This window comes from Neopelma chrysocephalum, unplaced genomic scaffold (assembly GCF_003984885.1).
Source record: "Neopelma chrysocephalum unplaced genomic scaffold, ASM398488v2 Primary Assembly neopelma1_43, whole genome shotgun sequence".
Taxonomy (NCBI): domain Eukaryota; kingdom Metazoa; phylum Chordata; class Aves; order Passeriformes; family Pipridae; genus Neopelma; species Neopelma chrysocephalum.
The window spans coordinates 15,147,925-15,171,976 of NW_020897702.1; the positions used below are offsets into that span (position 1 = coordinate 15,147,925).

Here is a 24,052-nt window from a genome sequence, read left to right on the forward strand (position 1 = left end):
TTACTAAGATGTTGCCTTCCTTAAGAATGATTTTTTGCAGTGTCATTTGTTATTTCCTGCTACCATCTAGTAGTGGTGACATGGGAGGATGTCTGTCTCTCTTAGGCATTTCAATTTTCAGGTCTGCAAGAGCTGTCAAGAAAAAGAATTCTGTTTAGTAATATAGGAAGAGATGTGTTATAACCAGAAATGCATTCTGTATTGTCTAATGTAGTGAAGTAGTTTAGGTTTTCATTCTCTTTTACCGGCATTCCCTGCATCAGAGTTCACTCTTTAAGCAGGTTGACACTGTAGATGTTAATTACTTTAATGCATTTATTCAGAAAGGAAGAAAAGAACTGCTTGGCTTCCTGTTTAAATATAACATACAAATAATGGATAAAATAGGTACTATTTTTGCAATAATGGCATGAAGATGTTAATAGCTTGTTGTCTCTGTTAAATACTTTATCCCTTTTTTAAAAAAGACCATTATATTTTTCTTTGCCATTTTTTGCTGTACAGCTGTTTGTGGAGTAGTGAAATTGTGAATAGTGGAATAAACATATTGCTCAACGTTAATTTAAAGTGGCTTTTACCTCACTTGTGGAAGAATTTTTTTTGTTCCTGTTACTTTCAAGGATGCAGCATCTTGCATCAGGGGTTTTGGCTATTACTTTGTTTCAAGTAAGCAAAAGGTGAGCTAGTTCTTTTAAGATCTTTTGTGATGACTTCATAGGAATGGAGAAGAACTCAATTAGAGGGAAAATTGAATTGTACTGATATATAATGACAATTCTCTATTGCACCTAAGAGTTACAAGCCACAAATGGCAATTGGATCTCCAGAGACACTGTACTGCAGCAAATCCATTCTCTGGGGCAGATCTCTGCTGTATGCTTAACTCTAGCAGAGCTTCATTACAGCATGTCTTCAGGCCACCATTGTGTATTACTTTTTTTCAAAAACAATCTGAACCATAGTTTAGTGTTTTTTCAGTAATATACAGTGTCTGAATGTGTATTTGGATACATTGACATAGACCTGCCTGGTAAGATGTGAAAATGTTATCTTGAATTGAGGCAACTTTCATGTCTTAGACTGCATATGAGACATTTCATCTCTGGACCTGGTGGAAAACTGCTGTGTTGGGGGCTAAAGGGTGCATCAAATATGTATGTCTATTGTTAACATTTGTACCACATTAAGTCCTTGAATTTCATTTTATGCCACTTTAAAATATGTTGAGTATCTTCTTTTTTTTTTGAGAAACTGATGCCTTCTTAGTGTTACTTTAAAAACCACACACACAAAACCCACCCTGTTTTGCCATAAGAGGAGCATGTATTGCAGTACTTGTGAAATTAATGTGGCATTTGAGTGTTGCATTTTGATTACTGTAAAAAGGAGCAGTAATTGCATGTTAGGTAGCAATGGGTTAATTATTTGGATCTTAAGTATAATGTATGTTTGTTTTTTCTTCCTCAGGTGTATTGTGGACTTTTTCTTAGTGATAACACAACTGGGATTTTGTGGTGTTTATGTTGTGTTCTTGGCAGAAAATGTGAAACAAGTGAGTAATGTTGCCATATGGAAGCAGTTATGGGTTTAGATTAATTTTTCCTCGCTTTTATTTCCTGTCCCGATAAAGCTTTTGGTAAATAGGAGCAATGTCCGAAGTGAACGGAATTCAGACCTTGTGAAAGTGTTTATTGCCTTCTGAATTGTTTGTTGAATTTAAAACTTAATTGTGGACATGAGAAAAAATAAGGATGAAACTGAATGAGGAGCCAGTTGTCCCTGAATTTTTTTTTCCCTTAGGCCTTCTGCTGACAGCCTTTTTTTCCCCCCAACTTCCTGGGCATATTTTACCCTTTTCATGTCACCGGAATATTTCTTTTGTTCCTGTTTAGTCACTTCCCTTCTCAGAATCCACTGTATGTAAACCAATCCTGATTTTTTATTCCTAAAAATGCCTGACATTGAAATTTCCGCTGCCTCCTCAGTAGTCAGTTCCAATGCTTTCTTATCTGTCAGACAGCTGCTTCTTTGTAGAAGCTTAAAATTTCTTATCAATGTTGCAAGTCCTTTATTTCATGTTCTAGCTCTAAGTAATTTATTCTTTTCAATTCGTGGATGCTGTTTATATTTTCGAATATTATTATCCTGTCTCCCCTCTATCTAATATCTAATAGAGGGGAGACGTGATAGAATCTGGTAACTGTTGTTGCTTTTCTGTGAACGCTTTGCAGTTGGTCACGTAGTTTACTTCAAGTTTTATCCCTGAAGTTGGTTAAATCAACTAAAAATTGCAAATTAGTCACTACAACTACAAATACCTATACACTTCTCCAGCAATCCCAAACCTTTCAGTAAAACTCATCTGTCCCTTTTCTTCCCCTCAACCATCCATCACTGACAAAAGGAAACAAAACCATGCCTATCACTTTCATGACAGCTGCTCCTGCTTTCATTCATGTGTTTTGTCTCTTGTTTTCCAGTCCTTCTAAGCTCTTTCTCTTAGGTGGAGATTCTTCTGTTGACAGGGTCCCTTGTGTATGTTGGTCATTCCCCTTTGCGCACTCAGCAGTTGCAGGCAGAAGTTTGTGTGTCTAAGCAGGTGGTCCATGGAAGGAAGGAAGGTTGGATGCTCAAACACAGGCACATTGAGCTTGTGATGCTCACTCCTCCACGGACTTTTTAAGACGCCTGGACTCCACCAATATGCTCTGCTGTGTTTCCTGCTTATGAGATGATGGTTAGTCACTTGACATAAAGCCAATGAGGATGAATCTGGGCCTAAGTCTGTACAAGCAGTGGTGAGGCTGCATCTTGAGTACTGGGCCTCTCACTTCAGGAAAGACATTGAAGTGCTGGAGCTTGTCCAGGGAAGGGCGACAGAGCTGGTGAAAGGTCTGGAGCACAAGTCTGATGAGGAGCAACTGAGGGAGATGGAGGTGTTTAGTCTGGAGAAAAGGAGGCTGAGGGTGAATCTTACCATTCTCTACAACTACCTGAAATGAGGTTGTAGTGAGGTGGGGGTTGGCTTCTTTTCACGGGCAGTTAATGACGGGATGAGTGGACATAGCCTCAAGCTTCACCAAGGGAGGTTCAGGTTGGACAACAGGAAGAATTTTTTTCATGGAAAGGATTGTTAAGCATTGAAATGGACTGCCCATGGAGGTGTTGGAGTTACCATCCCTGGAGTGTTCAAGAAGCGATCAGACGTGGCACTTAGTCCCGTGGTCTAGTTGACAAGGTGTGATTGGTCACAGATTGGACTTGATGATCTTGGCGGTCTTTTCCAACCCAAATAATTCTGTGATTCTGTGATTCTTTGTATGCTCCTATATTTAGAGGAGTGTGTGAGGAATAAGGTATGGCAGGTTACTGAGCATTAATCATCCATGTAGATTCTTATTCTGCCAGCAATGGAGAGCAGAGTAATACCACGGTAATTTGAACAGTCTGATTTAACTCCTTTCTTCTTATACAAAGTGATGATGACTACATCACAAAGGTCTGATGGTAGTTGGCCTAGTTCCCAACAGCACACCACAAACTCGTGAAATTTAGCATAGAGTGCTTGACCCCCATGCTTCCAGACTTCAGGTGGAATTCCATCAACCGCAGCTGCCTTGCCAATTTTCACCTGCTGTATGGCCTTAAGGGTTTCTCCTAAAGTGGGGGCAATATCTAATTCATTCTTCACTGATTGTTGTGTGATGTACTGAATTGCTGAGTCTTGAACTACACGGCTGGTACTGAAAACAGTCTGAAAGTGTTCAGACCATCGATTCAGAATGGAGGTTTTATTTGTCAGAAGTGTTTGACCATCAGCGCTGAGTAGAGGGCTTTGGACCTGGTATGTAGGCCCGTATGCTGTTTTCAAGGCCTCATAGAATCCTCTGTGATCACCCGTATCTGCGCATAATTGAGTTTTTTCGGCTAGATTGATCCACCACTTGTTCTGGATGGGAAGGCCCATACTAAGACCTTAAATCATCTTGTCCGGGAACTGCTTTATACTGACGTCGCCGCCCTCGTTGCCCACACAGAAGTAGCTCTGCAGCGTTTAACATCCTGCTTTGCAGATGCTGCTGAGCTTTTTGGGCTGGAAATCAGCTTAAAGACAGAAGTTCTCTATCAACCTGCACCTCAGGAAGTCTTCCATCATCCCCGTATCACCATTGGAGAATCAGTGCTCAAATCAGTCCAGCAGTTTAATTACCTAGGCAGCCTCATCTCCTCAGATGGTAAGACTGACGGAGAGATACACAACAGGTTAGCAAAGGCATATAGTGCCTTCGGAAAACTGCATAAAAGAGTTTGGCGAAATAAACACCTGAAGAAAAGTACAAAGATCAGTGTTTACAGAGCCATTGTGCTGTTTACTCTTTTATATGGATCTGAATCATAGGTCATCTACCACCATCACCTGCGACTCCTAGAACGCTTCCATCAACGCTGTCTCTGTACAATCCTTAACATCCACTGATCAGATTATGTGACCAATACATCTGTTCTAGAACAGGCAGCAGTTACGAGTATTGAGGCCATGTTGCTGAAAACACAGCTGCGCTGGGCAGGACATGTCTCAAGGATGAAGGACCACCGCCTCCCTAAGATCTTGCTTTATGGTGAACTTGCCACCGGCTGCCGCAAGAGAGGAGCCTCAAAGAGAAGATACAAGGACTCCCCGAAACATCTCAACCTTGGCCATGTTGATCAACATAACTGGTCTACTCTGGCCTCCAATCGGGAGGTCTGGAGACACACCATCTATAACGCTGCTGATGCTTTTGAGTATGCACACAGGATCACTCTTGAGGAGAAAAGACAACGCAGAAAGAATCGTGTCTTGCAGAATATGCCGCCTGAGGAGTCCTTCTGCTGTGCCTTTTGCAACTGGACTTGTCTATCTCGTATTGACCTTTTTAGCCACCAGCGCACTTGTAGCAAATGTGGGTAGAGCCCTTCCCAATTCTTCGTTTGCGAAGCCTAGCCATGATGATGAGATTCTTATTCTACTCAAAAGCTAGACTACAGGTGTCTTGACATAGCTTACCTTTAATTAGGAAAAAGACTGTCCCCTTGGGCAGTTAGTACATAGAAGATAGTATGGGTTTTGTTCATTCTCTTGGAGATGAGTATTTATATTGTGTCTAAAAAGTATTCCAAGTTCTCTGGATGAAGATCCTGTCAAGATAGGGTATATTTGTGTATTTGGAAGCTGGATACTCTGTAATTTGTGTCTTGGGAGGAAAAAAAAATCAAGCCTTTTAAACTACAGTTCTACTGTCAGAATCTGTCTCAATACCTAAAAATCCTCTCTGATGTCCTTTTCCTGGCCTTCCAAAGTGAGATTTTTATTGCATTCCTTGCAATGTAAGTTCAAATTAAGCCTTTCCTATCAAATATGTATCTCATTAACCAGTTGTCACGTGTGTGTTGTGACCTTAAGTAGAAGATGAGACTAAACACTTACTGACCTTGGCTTTTGTAGGTTTGGGAAAAAAACCCTGAAACCTTTTTCAGGAAACTTGTTGCTGCTTTATTGAGGAAGAGTTGAAAACTCTTACAGAAAAGCAAGTGCTGCTGAAGCAGTAGCTGCAGAGACCCATAACATGGACACTATGAATGAATTAAAGTCATTAGCAATTCAGAAGTTCCGCTTCCAAATGTACTTAATTTAGATTGCCCTGTTCTTTCTCTTCTGAGAGGTAAAGTCCTGGCAACTTTTGATTGCAGAAATCTGTCCCGTAGAGGGCACCAAAGAACACAAATTGTTACAGCCTGAAATCTGTAACGATTTGGGGTAGTGAGAGAATGGAAGGGTGTGGGGGATGAGAAGGCGAGAACTGAGATAAAGGCAGAACACGGTAAAAATGTTACTAATGACACTCCTTTACCAATACCTCTGCATTATAATTTGTATGACAGAAAGAGCAGGTTTTGGGATACAGGTCAGGAAACAGTGGTCTCAGTTGAAGAGACTAAGGAAATGGAATTATTTTTTGCTTCTGAAATAGTTCTTGTAAGAAGTGTATTCATGGGTTGAACTGAATTTTTTGCAAACACCAGATATGCATTAGTTGTTTTCTGAGCGGAAGAGGAACCTGATAATCAGATTTGCGCAAGTGTTTGATCTTCCTGGATACAGCTGGAGTTGGTGGATGCTGTGATTGGGCTATGTAAATGAGACATAAGGTGAAGAAAACTGTTTCAGACATCACACTAGCATGTAAGTTAATGCTTGAATAACTGAAGTAACTCCTGATGAAGTCTTGTGTCTGTGGATATCACCATGCCTAGTGATTTCAGCGGCCATGTGCTTCCTTTCTAAAACCATAATGGTATTTCCTCATGTAGTTTAGAGAAATGTTTGACACTTCAGATCACCTTGCTTTGTTTAGGACAGAGACAGTTAGAGTCAGTGTGTGCTGTTCTTGGCTCAGCATGACTGCCATATGCAGTAATGCACTAGCAGAGAGCAGTGAGAGATTGAAAGTGATTGTTGTCCAAAATAGGAATCTGAGGTTATATTAATTCTAATATTTAGGAGATGAGGTTAGATAGAAAGTGAGTCATAGTCCATCCTAACGCAATCAGCAGTAAACTTGCACTGAGCTAAAGAGCATATGAGAAAGTTTAAAACTCAAAAATTCCTCCTGCAGCTTTGTATTTTGTTGCTTTTGGAACAGTTTTAAGTGTTATCTGATTAATTTTTAAAAGGAAGACACTTTCTAGGAAAACACTTTCAAAGTGATGGTGATGTTAGTCCACACCTGAACAAATTAGTATAATCTCATCTTCATGAGAGGGTTTTTTTGCTGCTCTCTATTGTCAACTCTCCCACAGCCTATTGCTCCACTGTAAGAGGAAGAGTGGAGTGATCCTTACTTTCTGTAAGTTTTGTGTTTACTTTCCTACTCAGCTTTCTTCTACCTGTCAGTAACTCTTGCCAGTTTTTTTAGCTCTTGCACAAGATTAACCCTTGCTGGGTCTTATCTGGTGTGCCTCTTCTGAGGCTATGTGCAAGATCACTATTCTTTCATGTCTCAAAATCCACCTTTGAGGGGTATTTCCTGTGGCCATGTCTAAACCCATAAGTGGTACTGCTCTGACTGATGCTGTTAAAGCTGCTCTGTTGATACAAAGTTGGTTTAAAGGTATATATGTCCACAAAAGGGAATAAACTGTCCTCCTGTGCATTTATATCAGTATAACTGTGTCCATAATATGAGTTACAGAGTATATATGTGTGTGTGTGTATACGTAAAATTCACCTATGTATAATGGACATAATTAAAACAGTTTGGCAGTCAACAGTTGAAACTTTTTAAAGTTTCTTTTTTTTGGCAAGCAAATTGAAATATTAATTTTGAAGTCATGGGCTTTGCATTTTGATGCATGCAAGTAATAGCCAGTGCAGAGTAAATTTCAGGAACCTCCTGCTTACCCAAGCCAATAGGGCTGGTTTTAGCAGTGTTTCAGTTCACAGTTACCTCTTCATCCAATGGCAAGCTGATCTCTAAAATACTCTGTGTGGGATAAGTGTGTGCACTTTCAGCAGTTATTAGGGAGTAAGTGGAACTTAACTAACCATTTCACGTGTTCTTTTCTCTATCCCAGTCCATAGTCCTCCATAGGATAGACATTGGTAAACAGGGCTGTTTCAGATAGGGCTCCGCTTTTCTTTGTTTTGAAATATATTTCTAAAGACTTACAGCAGAGTAATCCTCAGGGATTGGTCCGATCTCATTAGGGTGAAGGCTATCACAAATGAAAAGAGTTTCTTCCATTTGAGTTACAAAATACATTTATACATTGACAGCTGTGACCACACAGAACAAAGATGGGAAGAGAGTAAGAAATTACCTGCTTTATACTGTCAAAATCTGGTTAAAGCAGTGTCACTGCTGTCCTCTGAAGACAAAAAGAGGGAAACTGGGATGTATCTGAGAGTGCTGGGAGAAACCTGAAGTCTTTGAAAGACCTTACAGACTGGAGAGGTTCTTGAGAACTAGGGAGAGGCAAATGTTGAGTTTATCTTCATTAAAAGCCAGAAGAATAATTTGGAGAATTACAAGCCAATCAGCCTCTTCAATCCCTTTGAAAATCAGGAACTGAGTCTTCTTGACGTACGTTTCTGTGCACATGAGGGAGAATAAAGTGACTGGAACCTGTCAGCATGGATTTACCAAGAGACTGACCAACTTGATTGCCTTCTGTAAGAAAAAAAGTCTGAATTTGTACATGATGAGAAATCACTAGATGCTACTTTATAAACATTTATAGCAAGGTTTTTCATGCTGTCTCTGACAATAAATTTGTGTCTAAGTAAGGTTGTTATGATCTGGATAGATGGATGGACAGACAGACAACTGGCTGGGGGGAAAAAAAACACTGGTTATGTGGTCAGACTCGAAGAGTAGCGTTCATGATCATGAGCCAGCAGTGTGGCGTGACAGCAAAGCAAACAAACAGCATCCTGGGTTGTATGAAAAGAAGAATTGCTGGTAGATAAAGGCAAGTGATTGTCATCCTTTACTTCACATTTGTTAGACCATATCTAAAATACTCTATCGAGTTTTGGATATTCCTAGTACTGGGAAGTCATTGACAAACTGAAGTGAGTTCAAGGGAGCCTGCTGAAATTACTGGGGCTGAAGCATTTGTCTTGTGAGGACTGGGGAAAACTGGGCTTGTTCAGGTTGGAGAAGAACTGGCTTTTGGAGGACCTAAAAGCCGCAAAGGCTTTGCAGGACTGCAAAGATGTTGTCTAGAAAATGGAATGAAGTTCTTTACTGAGGTAAAATGACAAGACAAGAGAAGCTGTTCACAAAACAGCACAGGAATTTCTGTTCTGAGGGAAAGAAAAACTTCCATACAGTCAAGCACTGGAACCAGTTGTCCAGACAGGTTGTGCAGTTTCCATCTATCCTTAGAAGTTTTCAAGACCCAGGTGGAGAATGGGGAGAGGAACAATCTGGTATGATGCTGTAGCTCACGGAACTGTGAGAAAGCTCTTGGACTATAGACTTCCTGAGGTCCTATCTGACCTAAGTTATTCTATGATTCAGTGGCTCCAGATCCCTGGTTTTGGATGAGGTAATGGAGAAGATTGTTGAGAATATGGTGTTTTGTGTACTTGGTAGGAGACTTGACAAGGTAAAGTGACTCAAATGAGAGATGGTGTAGAAGAGAGGAAGGGGCAGAGGAACACTTTGTGTGTTTTGTGGAACTGGCATTTATTCCCCTAGAATTGCACCTTTTGCCTTAAAAACATCCAAGAAGCATGTGCTTTTCATAGCTCGGACTAAAGACAGCTGTAATTGCAAATCTGGTTTATGCAAAACAATAATCTGTGCTGTTCAGGTTCAGAATTTCATTTTTCTTTTTTTTTCCCCTCCCAGTTAGGATGTCTTTGATGCCCTGACTTCTTTCCTTAAACTGTATTGCAAGGAACAGGATCTGCAGCAGACTCCTACAAGTCATGACATTCTTGAGAATCCATTTGACCCCATTTCCTTCCTCCAGTGAATGCTGTGCCAGGGAACAGTGCGGGACAAGGGGGTACCATGCTTGCCGTATTGTAAAGCAGAATACAGTGTTGTGATTTGTTGCAGGAATACATCTCGTATCTTAGGCATGCAAGGGGGAGTTGGTAAGCAAGTGCAAGTTGGGGTCAGGGAGGCAGTTTTATTGCCCTTTCTGCATCAATATTCAGTCATCTGATGAAGGTTGTGGAGAGTTTGTGTGCAGCTGTAGTATGTTCTTTCTCTGTGCTGTCCTCAGTATTTTTGTGAAAGTAAGATAATTGTTAAGGCTATTTTGTATGACCACACTTACCTAACACAACATGGACATGTGATCACCCGCTTCATCAGGGTAGCTGATCACAGTAGAGCAAAACTTGAATAAAATTTTATATCGTACCTTGCATTTTCCGACTGTATTAGCCAGTAAACTCCAGTTGAATATCTAATTGGAATTTGGTGATGCTAATAGAAAAAAAGGTAAAATTTCTGACTTCAGGCACTTTTTATTAGGGTTTGTGTACACTAAGGGAATGCCTGTGTCTTAAGAAAAAAATTAAAATGTGTGAATGATTAAAATTATTTGAGTAGAAGCTGGTTTATACTGTGGTATTTTACAGATGTATTTTAGAGCCTGAACTGTATCTTGCCAGGTGTTTTTTTGTTTGGTTTGGTTTGGTTTTTTTAAGGAATAAATATTTTATTAATTTTTTTCTAATAGCTTATTGGGCTACAGGTATTTGTATAAATTGAAGGCATGCTGGGTTAAATATTTATTGTAGAGGAGGTTTTCAATTGACTTTCTGTGCTCAAATCACTCTGTGATTCTTAGAAAACTTTTACATGTCCTTATGTGCAGAGCAACTCTGGCTGTCTGCAAATGCATGCAAGCAAGTAAACACACGAGGCTTGTTAAAGTGAAAGGCTTAAAGTGCTTGTTCTGTATTTCTGTTTTAAGTCTGGTGGGAATGCTGTAAACTTCTACTGAGAGCTTATGTGGCATTAGGGAAGTAATTTGGTTAAGTGTTTGAATTATTGCTTGGCAAAGTAGAGTTATTGTAGCTCTGTGAATTCAATTGTAAATGTAATTAGCACTTCTTTGTAGCTTTCTAAAAATGTTATCTTAATGAAAACTAACAGATGTTACATGTCATACAAGGGACACTTAAGATCCTTGCAAGGTGGAAACCATCAGTGTTTCCATAATGTCCAGTGTCTGTTTTCATTTAAAGTGAGATGTCTGGAAAACATGTGGTTGCAGAGATATATCTTTTATCTTTCCCTTTTTCATAATGGGAAAAAAAGTGCATGATGCTTTTTGTTACAGAGAAAATGATCTTAAGTTCATTCTGTCTTCCTAAGTTTTTGGATTGTTCGAAACAGTGGAAATAAGGTGAATTGTGCAAAATTTTTTTTCTGCTAGACTTGTAAAGTCTGAGTTTTGGTGAACTTGCCAGGTTGAATGACTTGGTTTACATACACTTGGTTTTCCATTAGCAACTAACTCATTATACCTCATGATAGTCTCATAGTGCCCACAATACCTTGATTACCTGCCATTTCACCAGCCTGTCCTCATTTCTCCATTTCACCCTCTTCTTCAAAATAAAAAATTAATAACCCTGAGTTACTCTGACCTATAAAAAGATGTCATTAAGTACTGGTAATTGTGGCGTTTGCTTAGCAGTGCTGTGGCTAAATAAAAACTTCACATTTTAATGGTAGTGCTTGCCCCTTTCCTTTAACAGCTTGATGTGTTTGGATTTTTGAAGCAGGATCTATGATCTTATTATTTCACTGTCACAGAGAATAACTGATATTTTAAAGAACAAACCATATTGAAAGAATTGTCCTTAAATTAATCAGTCTTGGGACCATGCCTGTGAACTATGTACCAAAAAACCTAATACACTTTCACATTGTGTGCTACTGTTAATTTATATCAATATAATGAGTACAGGACTCTGAGCTCTCCTAGAACTCATGGTTTTTAAAGCTGAGTTAATGTTCATAAATAAAAGAGTAAAGAGTGAAAAAAAATAATTTGAAATAAATGAAAGACGGACGTGTTCGTATTCTTACATTTTGTATGTATGCTGCTATCATGTGCATGGCGAATGCATAAGGTTATTAGGCACTGAACTTGGGTGCAATAGCAGTTTGTCATCTAACCCCCTTACTTTCCTTAGGAAGATTCACACTCTTAAGATTAAGGCCCAGTTCTGTCTTGCTTGCTTTCAGTTTACCAAACTCAACCTTTCTGAAAGGAATCTGATCAAAACTGTGCATGTGGATTTCCACTTTAGTCTGTGGTGGGATAATGATGCTTTGAAGTCCTGATTTCATCATTTGCCTTAAGGATGAAATGCTTGCTAGAAGTGCCTTGTCTTCCCCTCTGCACCGGATCTCAAAATTCCTGTCATTCACCATGTGAAGCAGAAAGACAAATTTCCCAATAGGAAAGCAGTAGTATGACTATATACTCGCTACTACCACTGTCTAACACGGATTTTTTTTTTTTGTTTGTTTTTTGTTTGTTTGTTTGTTTTTGTTTTGTTTGGGGTTTTTTGTGTGTTTTGTTGTGGGTTTTTTTATTTTTAAATAAAGGTCCATGAAGGATTCTTGGAAACTAAGATTACTCCCGTGAATGTTAGTGCCACTAGCAGTTGGTCTGAGAAGAGGAATATTGATTTACGAATATACATGCTGTGTTTCCTGCCGTTCCTGGTCCTCCTGGTCTTTATTCGTGACCTTAAGAGCCTGTCCTTGCTTTCATTGCTTGCCAATCTGTCCATGGCTGTCAGCCTGGTGATCATTTACCAGTATATTGTTAGAGTGAGTATAAAAAGTTTATTATCTGTTTTTTGCAGTGTAGCAAGTTGTGTTTGTTACATGTGGCAGTTGGTCTCTGATAGATATATACTGACTGACAGTTTCTGAAAGGCAGCATTATCTTGTATTTAATTGAGGCATCTTAATTTAAGGAGGTGCCTCGAAATCTGTGATATGCTCTAAATACAGACTTTTACAGTGCTTTTGAAAGAAAGAATAATATTGCTGCATTTAAGATAATAAAAATATATATTTTGGTGAGTGGGAAGTAGAAAATGGGGAGGAAGGCAATAAGAGATATTGGCGAGGAGGCAGGAGAAGTTATGTAGAAAAAATTGGGGAAGATAGTAATTAATTATTCTGGAGGAACTCAGCTTGTAATAAAGATATTTTCTTTTAGTGAAGAATATCTGTGCAGTATGAAAGCAGATTAGAAAATGCAATATACTGAGAAGTTTGCAGAAGATCAAGCTTTATATGTGCACTTTCCTGTGTGCTTTAATTGATGCTCCCTCAGTGTGATACTTTAAATGTGAAATTTTTTCATGACGATAATAGAAACCTAGAATAAATATATCTGCAAGTGTCTATGTAGGAAGGTGGCTATAAATGTGTGTAAAGGACTAAGTTTGGGAGGAAAACCAGGGATTATAAATAGCAATGTCAACATTTACTGAGTTTTCTTTCCTCTAACATAATGCATCAATCAAAATTTTAGAGAGAACTAATGTACTTTACAGTGTTTTGCTTTGTTTTCTTCAGGATATAGTAGATCCTCGAAAACTGCCTCCAGTGGTCGGCTGGAAGAAATACCCACTGTTTTTTGGAACTGCAGTGTTTGCTTTTGAAGGAATTGGTGTGGTAAGTGCTTTTTACTGACTCTTCAAAATCACTGGTTCTATGCTAGATGATGGGATACAGGCAATTTTACTCCTGTTGTTATTTTGCTGTTTTTATTGAAGCACTAATCTCCCACATTGGTATGAAGAGGTTTAATTTGTCTGGTCAAAAAAGGCAAAAAGTTGAGAACACAACATCTCCATCACAGGGAGTTTGGTGGATACTGACTGCTACTTGGACACTTAGCCCTTTCCCAAATTACAAGAATGCCTTTAGTTCCAAATAAATTGAGACAATACTGTAATAATAACTGGTATCATATGTTCAATAGTAGTATAGAACTAAGTTAATAAAATGATTGTATTGTAATTACAGTGATTCGACAGCTCAGTTTTATGTGATGAGTGTGTAAAAATAGAAGTGCATTCAGCATTCTTCTTTTCCTTTAGGGTCAAAAAGGACTAAGTGATTTACTAGAAATGTATTATTCTTCCTGCTTCAGACTTGTCTATAGATCTGACTTGATAGAGATGAAGGTGATGAGGAAAAGGATAGAAATTTCTAAATATTTTTTTTGATTGATGACCTTCTGACAATGAACCTCAAGTTCTCATTGTTTCCTGAAATATGTCAGTTATATAGATTTATCACTTAGAAAATTGGGTTTTCAAAAGTTGTTCTTTTTCTGTCTCTTACTCAGTCAAACATCTCAAACTGGCAAAGTCTGCAGGTTAGTCAGCCATTTTTGTTCCCTACGATATATTTTAAAAAATAGCTAAAGAGACTTCAGGGAATGGTAGGTCATAATGTCTTTAAAGTGTTGGGAAATTACTCTATGTGCTTTGTTTGGTATATAATTACATACTTCAGCAAGTGTTACTGTATGCTTAAAACTGAAAAACAACCAACTGCTTCCTCCTCCCCCCCAAAGAAAAACCAAAAAAAAAACTCCACAAACTAAAGCAATCCCAAACCGGGATGCAATTAATCTGAAATGATTGTCTGTCATTTACATAACATAGGAGATTTTCAAGTCTGTTTTCTTTTCTCGAATTGTCAGCTCTGACTTAAACTAGATTATTTTACCTCGATGCTGTGTTATCAGTGGCAGAAGAGCTGGATAGGAAAACCTTTTAACTCCTATTGTGTTGCAAAAGAGTGTTTTCAAAGTGTTCTCGACTGTTTCTCAGGTGTGAACTGACAGATGCGGAGCTTTGGCTACCCTATATCTGACTGTGTCTGGATATCTTTCATTTTGTCATCCAGAACTTTCATCATAAGAAATCAACTGTTTGTCTGAGATTATTTGATGCCTACGGATCTTGGGTAACAAACCCCATGCTCAATGAAACAGACAGATTGGACTATGCAAGGTAGTTATATAGTCTGTCTGTGATCGACTTCACTTACTGTGTGTGTTATGAACAGTAGGTCTGATACATGTCCCAGTTGTATTTGATTTGCCTATGTGTTGCATAGCACACAGGTGTGTATTTGTAGCCAGGGAATCCCAAATGAGAGTCCTGTGAGCCTCAGGAAAGTGGGGAAGGCTTATCATTTGGTAGCAGTAGTTTACTGAATTATAGATAGGGAATTGATTTATGTTGATGATTTTCTAGCACATTAGATCGCACATTAGAGAGCTCCTTAAATTTACATCAGCAGCAGACTTCCAAAACTTCTGAAGAACTGCCCAGAGCATTTGCTTGATTGAATCCCTGATTGTTACTAATGACATCTTTAGAACTCCTGATTTTTTTATATCTTTTATTCAAGAGGATTCATTCTATTTGTACCTTTAAAGCACAAAAATACTCCTGTTTACAAACTAATTAAATGTTTATGTTCATTATGGTTTGATACACATTGTATGTGTGTGGTTACATTACACAGGACTGTTAAAAAAAACACAGCTACCTTTACAAATTAAAATTAGTGTAGAGTGAAGATCTAGAGCTTAATGTTTCTTCCTTATATGCAGAATGATATTAAGATGTCTCTGCTTCGCGGGGATATTTTGGACATGTGGAATATTTGTTGTGCATGCTTATGCTCTGCTTGCAGGCATCATAGAGAAGATTTGAAGAAAAATATTATTGTATGGGTTTGGATAATAGGAACTAAACAAAGTTGTTGAAGCATGAAATAAAAAAAGATGAGTGAAGTAAAGCAAGACAGACATTTCTTCTTTACATAATTAATATTTCATACAATTCTTGGTGATTGATTTAATTGATAAGTAGTTATTACAGCTCCCTAAGTTACCATCATAAACCTGTTGTATGTAGCTAATGTGTGACAACTTGTTACCCTGTGTCTTATTTATTGTCATTCCTATATATGTAGTTAAGTTGTTCTGGTAAGGAAAAAAAACCCCCGCCATTTAATTAGATGGGCTCCTTAGTCTACTTTCTCTGACTGCAGGCACTCAAAATGAATTTTTATGATCTTGGTTAGAGACCTGATTTTAGATTTTGTTCTGGAATATCTTGCAAATAACAGATATTACTGGGAAGCTGTGTGATCATGGCATTATGAACAGAAGCCTTAAGTCTTAATTTTATCAGAAGATGATTATGATTGATTAATTTTATGCAATAGGTTGGCCTGAAGCAGTTATGAGGTCTCATTTTCCCATTCCTTGATTCTGAACATGCGTTATGCTAATTCACATCTGAGAGCTACAAGATTATTGGATGTTATGAAAAGGGACAGTAAATGAAATTCTGAATTTTTTGAGCTGGTTGAGTCATCTAAAACAGAACCTGACAAGAGAGGAAAAGTTCCCTCAGTGTGGGTTTTTTACCGCCATTGTTATGTTTAAAATAGTCTTTCCTGCTAAGAGTATTTAATGATGAACAACTCAAGTAGAAGAATAAATGATCTATAAAGACACAGTACAAAGCAAGGCGCTTAAGCCATAGCGGTTGGGAAGATTTATTTTCAAAGATACATAATTGATTTTGGTTTTATTAGCAGAAGAGAGGGTAGTGTTGCCAGAAAGCAAGTGGCAGTCATAATGCATGTTCAGTGTGGAAACATGTCTGTCTGCTTTCTTTGAAGCAAATAACAGGGGAAGTACTCTAGCACAGATTATTTTTCCATCCCATTGTTCCAAAAAGCTTCTTGTATACTGATCTTTTTTCTTTTAGTTTAGCACTTGTCATCACTTCAAATATGACTGTAGTTCATTAGTAACTAATAAAATTAGTGAGACTAATAAAACAGAGGAGACTAAAGTCCTGTTCACTGTGGGGAACATGTTTTGGGAAGCTGCAGTGATTCAGCAGATTCGTAGTAAAGTTTTCTTCTTGATCTTGTGAGACTATATTTCTCTTATAGATGATGAGTGTATGAACATGGGTTTTGGTTAAACTTTGTCATTAGCTTAGGACTGATTAACTGTCCCTGTATAATAAGGAAATCAGCAGTATGGAAGCAATTTGGAATATTGTTGCTTTAGCTATTGTTGATCCCTAGATAAATAAACTTTAAGAACCTCAAGTTTACGGATTTGAGTCTGTAATAACTCAAAGGAGGAAAGGTAGACTATTTAAAATTGAAATATAGAATCTCAAAGAAACCAAGGCAGTGCCTAGAAACTAGTACTTGTGAAATACTAAAAGCTAGTTAAACATTTCATCAGCCAGTGTTATAAAACTATTTTGAGATATTTTTCATTAAAATAAAAGCAACTGATATAATGAATTGATGGTATTATGATGATGAATTGAGCTGTTCATGTCTGCCTGTGAGATCAGTTTAAACTCTTATTTGATGGCAGATTTGAACAATTTTGTCATTTTGCTAAAGTCCAAGCAAGTTGTTTGCTTGTTGCTACAACTGCTGGAATAAGGAATAAGGTTAGTGCTATCAAAGAGCTGATTAATGTTAATTCATGCTAAACTCTGAGTGATACTTGTAACAGGATTAAAGAATTCTACAGTCGGTTTTTTGTGCTATTTATTTCTTTGCTCCCTTTTTGAGTTGTCTGTAAAAATAGGGTCACTGCACATTGGTAAAAGGTTGCCGCTGCAAATTGTGAATGTCTTGGCAACTGGGTGGTAGTCATTACTGTGTGGAAAGAGGACAAATTGGCAGCAGGGGCACCCAGTGATCCCTTGATACTGAGTTAGCAAACAGCAGCTGAAAGCTCAGTACTGTCAGTCTGGTGGTTATCATTCACAGTGTTGAGAACTGTTTTGGAATTCCAACACTTTTAAGACTGTAAGATCATCAGAGTGACCTTGTGAAAATCATATGGACTTCTGACATCAGTTCAGTTTGTGGAACCGTAGTGGCAACAGAAATGCAGTACTCTAAAATGGACAACAAACTGCTTAAGATACTTGGGTTTTTTTAAACTTTTAAGTGAAGATTTTGATTCAGAAGGCAGTATGTTGATTAGGAGATGGAGAAAATGTATATTTAGCCCTGAGTGGACCTTTTTGAATGCAGGACTCTGCTGGGGATGAGAGGTTCTGTGGCTGCTTCTTTCCCTCTGTGCTTTTGCTTCTCTCTGACTGTGAGTTCTCTGTGCCAGATGATGCTGCCTGGCAGATCGTGGGGCTGGTGTTCAGGCCACAGAATAGAATACCAATGATACTTACTGAATACAGGAGCTGCAGGTGATGTAATGTAGTGAATGTGTCTTTCATGGAACGTGTAACATTATTTTGTAAGAACCATGTTAGAGTGCCTCTTTCATATTCCAAAGGTGAGTAGGCCTGGTTTTATAACAAATATGAGATTTTTGTTACTGAACTAAAAGTAACTTCAGACTGAGTGTGCCCTAAATGTAGTTAAGCCTCTTGAACACACTTTTTAGAAGTGTAAAACCAAAACATTCAGGCTTGAATCTGTCTGTAGCATTACCATGTGGGGGTAATAGCTTTGCATAATGTTGTGCTTATGTAATAGCAGTTACACTCAATAAATATTTTGCAGCAAAAGTCTGACTAGCTTTTTTGTCCTAGATTTAAAAAATCAAATCCAAATGTGGAAGTCATATTTTATACTAAGCTTCAGAGGGGAGGAGGATGAAATAGATTCATAACATTTACACAGGAAATATGATTTTCTTTCTCCATTACATATAAATATGCTAAGTTAACTACTGTTTGTACAATTGAGTATGACTTTTTTTTCCCCCTTGTACTGCAGTACTGTTGAGTACTGCAGACAGATTAGCTTAGTGAAGAGAAAACATTACCTCCCAACATTCATTTCAGGTTTGGAAAATAAGAGTTCTTATATTTTAGCCTATTACTTGAAAACGTCTATTCAAACTGCTTTTGAACTTGGATATCAGAGCTTTGCAGTAGAAGATATGGTGGTATTTGTATACCAAAAGACAGGCTCTGGAATCACATTAGGCAGCAGCTAACCAATTCCAGAAGATTTAAGAAGAGAAAACTAAGTGGATTATAATTTTAAAATGTCATTATTTGGATTTTGAAAGTAATGCAGATGAGCTTGTTAGGCCTGTGGCTTTGAGATAAAAGCCTCTCATTGTCAAAAACTCTTTTGCCAGATTAATATTATCCTTTAAAAATAAAAAAAGAAACCCAATGGCAGGCTTCTGTAGTCCTTAAGACCAGACTGGATTTGATAGAAGCAAACATTTAACAGGTAACATGACATCATCTAAATTTTCTTGGGCCTTCATCTACTTGGCCCAGGATGTATCATTTCATTGTTCTTTTGAGATGATGCAAAGGCTTGTATCCTCAAAATGTAAAAGGTGGGAGTTCTCTGAGGATATTCCTATATTTGGACAATCAAGTGTAGGTGACTGGATTTCATGACTGTGGGAGATGACCTGCTCCTAAATGTGCGTTGGAAAAAGTGGACTCTAAATGTTGTGTTAGCAAGAAATGTGTTATAGCTATACCCAATCAGTTGGATTGGATGTCTTCTGAAGATGATTAATGTAAGAAAGGAGGGAAAAGTTATGATCAAATGTGTAGAGAATGTTGTTAGATGTAGCAGATAAAAAGATGTTGTATCAGAAACTATAAAAAAATGTGTCATCTGCCCTATTCAGCTGGTTGTTTATAAAATATCAGACAACTTGGTATCACCTCTTTATCAAATTAAATATTCCTTACCAATATCCTGCACTTCCTGATTATGGAGAAAATTACTTTCACCCTGGAGAACCACTTGTTTGTGCATATTCTACCTTTAGTACTTCCTGTTTTAATGGCAAATCTTAATAACGCGAGCAGAAGAATCCAGAGTATAACTTTCTTTCAGGCAGCATCCCATCCCTTATTCTTGCAACATCCACAAGTTTCTTTTTCCTTAGAAAACCTATGATACACATGCCTTTTCACAAATAGGACAACAAAGGCATTTAAGTTTACTGCTTACTCGCCTGAAACATTTCTTAATCATTATGTGGTTGGTGACTTTGAGAAAGGGAGCAAAGGGCAAGAGTGACAGTGTGCCAAGCTGTTGTGTTCTGCCTTGCCAGCCTGTGGCAGTTGGGTTTTGGGATCTGAGACTTGGCTTCAGTGAGGCACAGAAGCTAATTCTTTTTAGATGTTACCCTGTCTTAGATCGAAAACTTGTCTATCTTAAGTACACATGCAGTAGAGGCAGAGTGAGGCATGTACTGTTTATGCTAATATTACATATAATTAAGAAGCAGAGTTATAAAATCACAGAATCGAAGAATATGCTGAGTTTGAAGGGACCCACAAGTATCATCAAGTCCAGCCCTTAGCCTTGCACACGACCATCCCCAAGAGCCACACCATGTGCCTGAGAGTATTGTCCAAATGCTTCTTGAACTCTGGCAGGCTTGGTGCTGTGACCATTTCCCTGGGGAGCCTATTTCAGTGCCCAACTGCCCTCTGGGTAAAGAAAAAATGTCCTAATCCTAAACCTAATCCTCTCCTGACACAACTTCAGGTCATTCCCTTGAGTCCTGTTACTGGTCACCACAGAGAAGAGATCAGTGCCTGCCCCTCTTCTTCCCCTCATGAGGAAGTTGTAGACTGCAATGAGGTCTCCCCTCAGTCTCCTCTTCTTCAGGCTGAACAAACCAAGTGACCTCAACTGTACCTCACACGGCTCCCCCTCCAGGTCCTTCAACCATCTTCGTTGCCCTTCTTTGGACACTCTATAATAGCTTAATATGTTTCTTATATTGTGATGCCCAAAACTGCACACAATATTCAAGGTGAGGCCACACCAGAGCAGAGCAGAGTGGGCCAATCACCTCCCTCGACCGGCTGGCTATGCTCTGCCTGATGCCCTCCAGGACATGGTTGGCCCTCCTGGCTGCCAGGGCACTGCTGACTCATATTCAACTTGCCGTTGACCTGAAATTATTTGTAGTTTATTTTGCTTTTTTGGAGTCAGAATTTTTGTTCCCCCGGCCCATCATTCTGTAATTCTTCTAAATGGCTGCTATGTTGAACTTACTTGTAATGGTCTGAGGCAAGATTTCCTTTCTGATATGTTCTGACTGAGTACTTCTCTACAGTGTATGGAATTGTCTAAGTAATATGGAAATAAGAGTCTTCAGTATGTGACAAACCTTTTGAATATAGCTCTGAAGATGCAGGAACATTAGTAACTTTTCCTGGAGAGAGCAACTAGCTAGAATAAAGACTTGCATCCTTGGGTTTAGATTTTCATATCTGCCATTTAATTGGCAGCATCTTTACCATCTATAACAGATTCTATGCAGCCTTTTCAGTGATGAAGGTAGCATTGCAGCATATGTGCATGTGTGTGTCTAAACATAACAATAAATAAAGTTTAAGTTCTAGTTCACCTCTGAAATATTTTGCCTACATATTTATTTTTTAAGTTAAGTCTACTGTAAGTCATAGAATAATTTACATTTAATGGATCAAGCATGATGGAGACAGTTGAAAAATATTTATTTTATGGCTGGAAATACTAATTTTTAACTCTTGAGCCAGAAGGAGTCCAGAAATACATGATCATATACTATACCTTTATTTATTATTGCAGTAGATTGAAACATACCCTCCAGCAATGTTTGTGTTTCTAAGTAATATTGTCTTTTAGCACTTAACTGGTAGAAATTTTGAGAGAAGCATAATTTATAGTGGACATATTAGAATATAGTATTGTGTGGTCTGTAGGCTGATTAATATTTTCTATTGACATATCTTTTGCTGGATAAAATTGCATACTATTGTAAAGGGCAGCAAAGCAAATAACACTTCAGTGATTTTGACAGGACAAATACTTTAAAAGTATTAGTGACTGAAAAAAGATGCTGCTTCTTCGTTTTCAGTTTGCATTGGAGAGGAGTATTTTTGATTTCATGCACGAATAAAGTCAAATAGGACATGATAGTACACAAACTTGCAGAGCTTCTGTTAAATTTCAGAGGAAGCTAAAGATTAACGAAATGTCACAATGAAGTGGTAAACAGGCTCTTAAGCATAAAAAGGGGAAAAGAAAAAAGAACCTCTGTAGAAAATACGAGGTTTAGATGACAAGCGAAGTAGGATTTATACAATTCCTGCAAGCATTGTTAAATCAAGGCCATCAGAAGAGGCAAATAGAATGGGTTTTGGTTTTTCGTGTATATGAGTAATTCTTTTTCCTAGTGAAACAGGTAGGAAGCTGCTTTGCTGGAATCTGAGGAGATTGATTTTTGGAGAGATTGAAATTGCTCAGCAGATTTCAGAAGGTAGTGTTCTGTAGTGAGAACTTGTCTTCTGGATTTATTTATTTCATATAAAACTTTTACTATAAAAATTGATGTATGGTCACCATTTGGCTTGCATCTTTCCTTGGGTAATAGTAGTTGCCTTTTTATTTGCAGTCATGAGAGAACCGTTAAGGAAAATTAGATTGTTTATTGTACATCTTCCAAATAGTGATGTTCTGTATCTTCCTAAAGAGAGTGAGCTTTAAAAACATATCCAAAAGTGCATAAAAGCCTGTTGCTCACAATAGTGCATGAGACTTTTTCTGTGCGGTACAAGAGGACATGAGCAAGGACAGGCAAGCAAAGCATAGCAATGTAATATTGGTGTATGTTATGATTATTATTTTACTTGGAGAAACCATACTTCTGCTGCAGACAGTCCCCTGGTACGTTGTACGGTTGTAAATCCACCTTTCAGTGAACAGATGAATTCATTGGTACCTTCTGCAGACAAGAAGGAATGGGCCAGGCCTGGACTCCATTGGTTTGCTGAGGATTTTGTCTTTGGAGGTTAGATAGTAGAATTAATGTTTACATACTTTGAATACCTTCAGTATCAGCTTCCTCAGCTTTTTTGCTTTGACTGAATAGAGCTTTATTTTGTTGCTGTAGGACATGATTATAGATGGTTTTTTTTCTCATGAGTAAATTGATAAATATATTGGTTTTAATTTTCCAAAATTCTCGAGTTGTCTCTAGCTTAAACTAATCAAATCTTTTGTATAGTTGTCTCTTCTGCCTGAAATACATCTTTTAAAAGTGGCAGGGGTGGAGGATTGCTTAATTCTTGCCGTTTTAGTGGTATTTCCTGAGAAAGGGAAAGATAACCATATGTATTTAAACACTAAGTGTGTCTGCTGTTAAATTATCCATTACGAGATTGGCCATGAGAATTAAATCACAGTTTACCTGATTACCTGCAGGTTGAATTCTCTTGTGAGTTTTTTTTTCTCCAGTCATATAAAACATACAGTAGAGATTTCTAATCAGAATTAGGCAGTCCCCTGCAGCTTAGTTGCAGAAAAGACTGAGTGTAGCAGGATATTCAAGGCAAGGGATGGGGAGACAGTGGTATTATTGGGGATGTTTATACCTACTTCATGGAGCTTGAAATGAAAGGGAAAACAGTTTGCATAATGGATGATAGCATATTAGCCAGGTTATTTCAAAGATTCAGTTGTGCTTCTTTGCCAGTAAATGATGGGTACTTTTGAATTTATTTGTGGATGAAAGCAAGATGGATTATGCTTGTTTTGTAATTTTAAGAAACCAAAGGTTGATTGTAACTAAACAAACCAAGTATTAAGTTCCAAAGAAGATAATGGTAGTGACATGTGCAAATGTCTCAAAAATTATAGGAAAAGCTCTGTGAAGCAAGTGACAGAGAAAAATGATACAGAATTTATTCAGTGAGGAGGGAAAAAATGATAGAAAATGAGAAATTATGAAAAGGATTGGTTTTGTCTAAAATACTTGATTTCATAGGTATTTGGGGCTATGACAGGGACTAGTGTGAAATGAGGGAGAAAGAGCTTGAAGGAAGCAGAGCATGGAAATAAGAAGCATGGAAGTGACCCATTTAAAAAAGAAAAGGTTAAAAAAATAATATTTGAAACTCTGAATCTCAACTCATCTTCCGGTTCTCTTGCCTGCATCGTTCTGCCTCCGGTGACCTTGCTTGGGATGGAAGACTATTCCCCAAAGTTTCCCCTGGCGTTAGTATCTCCCATCACTAGGTTGTGTAGTGGTTGTGTATGTGCTTATAGATCTGAAGAGTGTGGGAGGTATTGGACTAGATGAATGATACTGCCTGTTGTAGCAGAAATGGGTGTTTGAACAAGCACAGAGCAACAGCAAAGCCTTAGTGTGTCGTACTGAGTTGATGCAATATCCCTTTTGAGAGGTGTTATGATGCAATACTGGACAGAGAGAAAGAATCAGAGGTGTGGATGTTTTTTTTCCAAAGCTATTCAGTTGTCTAGGTAGGGTGTTACCTTTTTAAGAAAATAATTTAAAAGAATTGAAGAGTGAAATTAATTTCTGGCTCTAGAAAAAAGGGCAAGAAAGCATGTTCAGCGTCGGTGTTCCAGAAGGGAAGTAATCAAACCAAAACTAAAAAGCATTTGTGAAAAGAACCTTATCTCTTTTGCATTCA

General features: G+C 38.1%; 1 protein-coding gene across 2 annotated transcripts in view; it reads left to right on the forward strand.

The window, feature by feature from the left end:
• The window catches only part of SLC36A4 (solute carrier family 36 member 4), a 95,008-nt gene that overhangs the window by 13,054 nt on the left and 57,902 nt on the right, over positions 1 to 24,052 (forward strand). For both annotated transcript variants that reach the window (XM_027677446.1, XM_027677447.1), the window contains exons 6-8: positions 1,468 to 1,552; positions 12,129 to 12,356; positions 13,116 to 13,214. In XM_027677446.1, the coding sequence (XP_027533247.1) occupies positions 1,468 to 1,552; positions 12,129 to 12,356; positions 13,116 to 13,214 (412 nt within the window). The remainder of the gene's footprint in view (positions 1 to 1,467; positions 1,553 to 12,128; positions 12,357 to 13,115; positions 13,215 to 24,052) is intronic.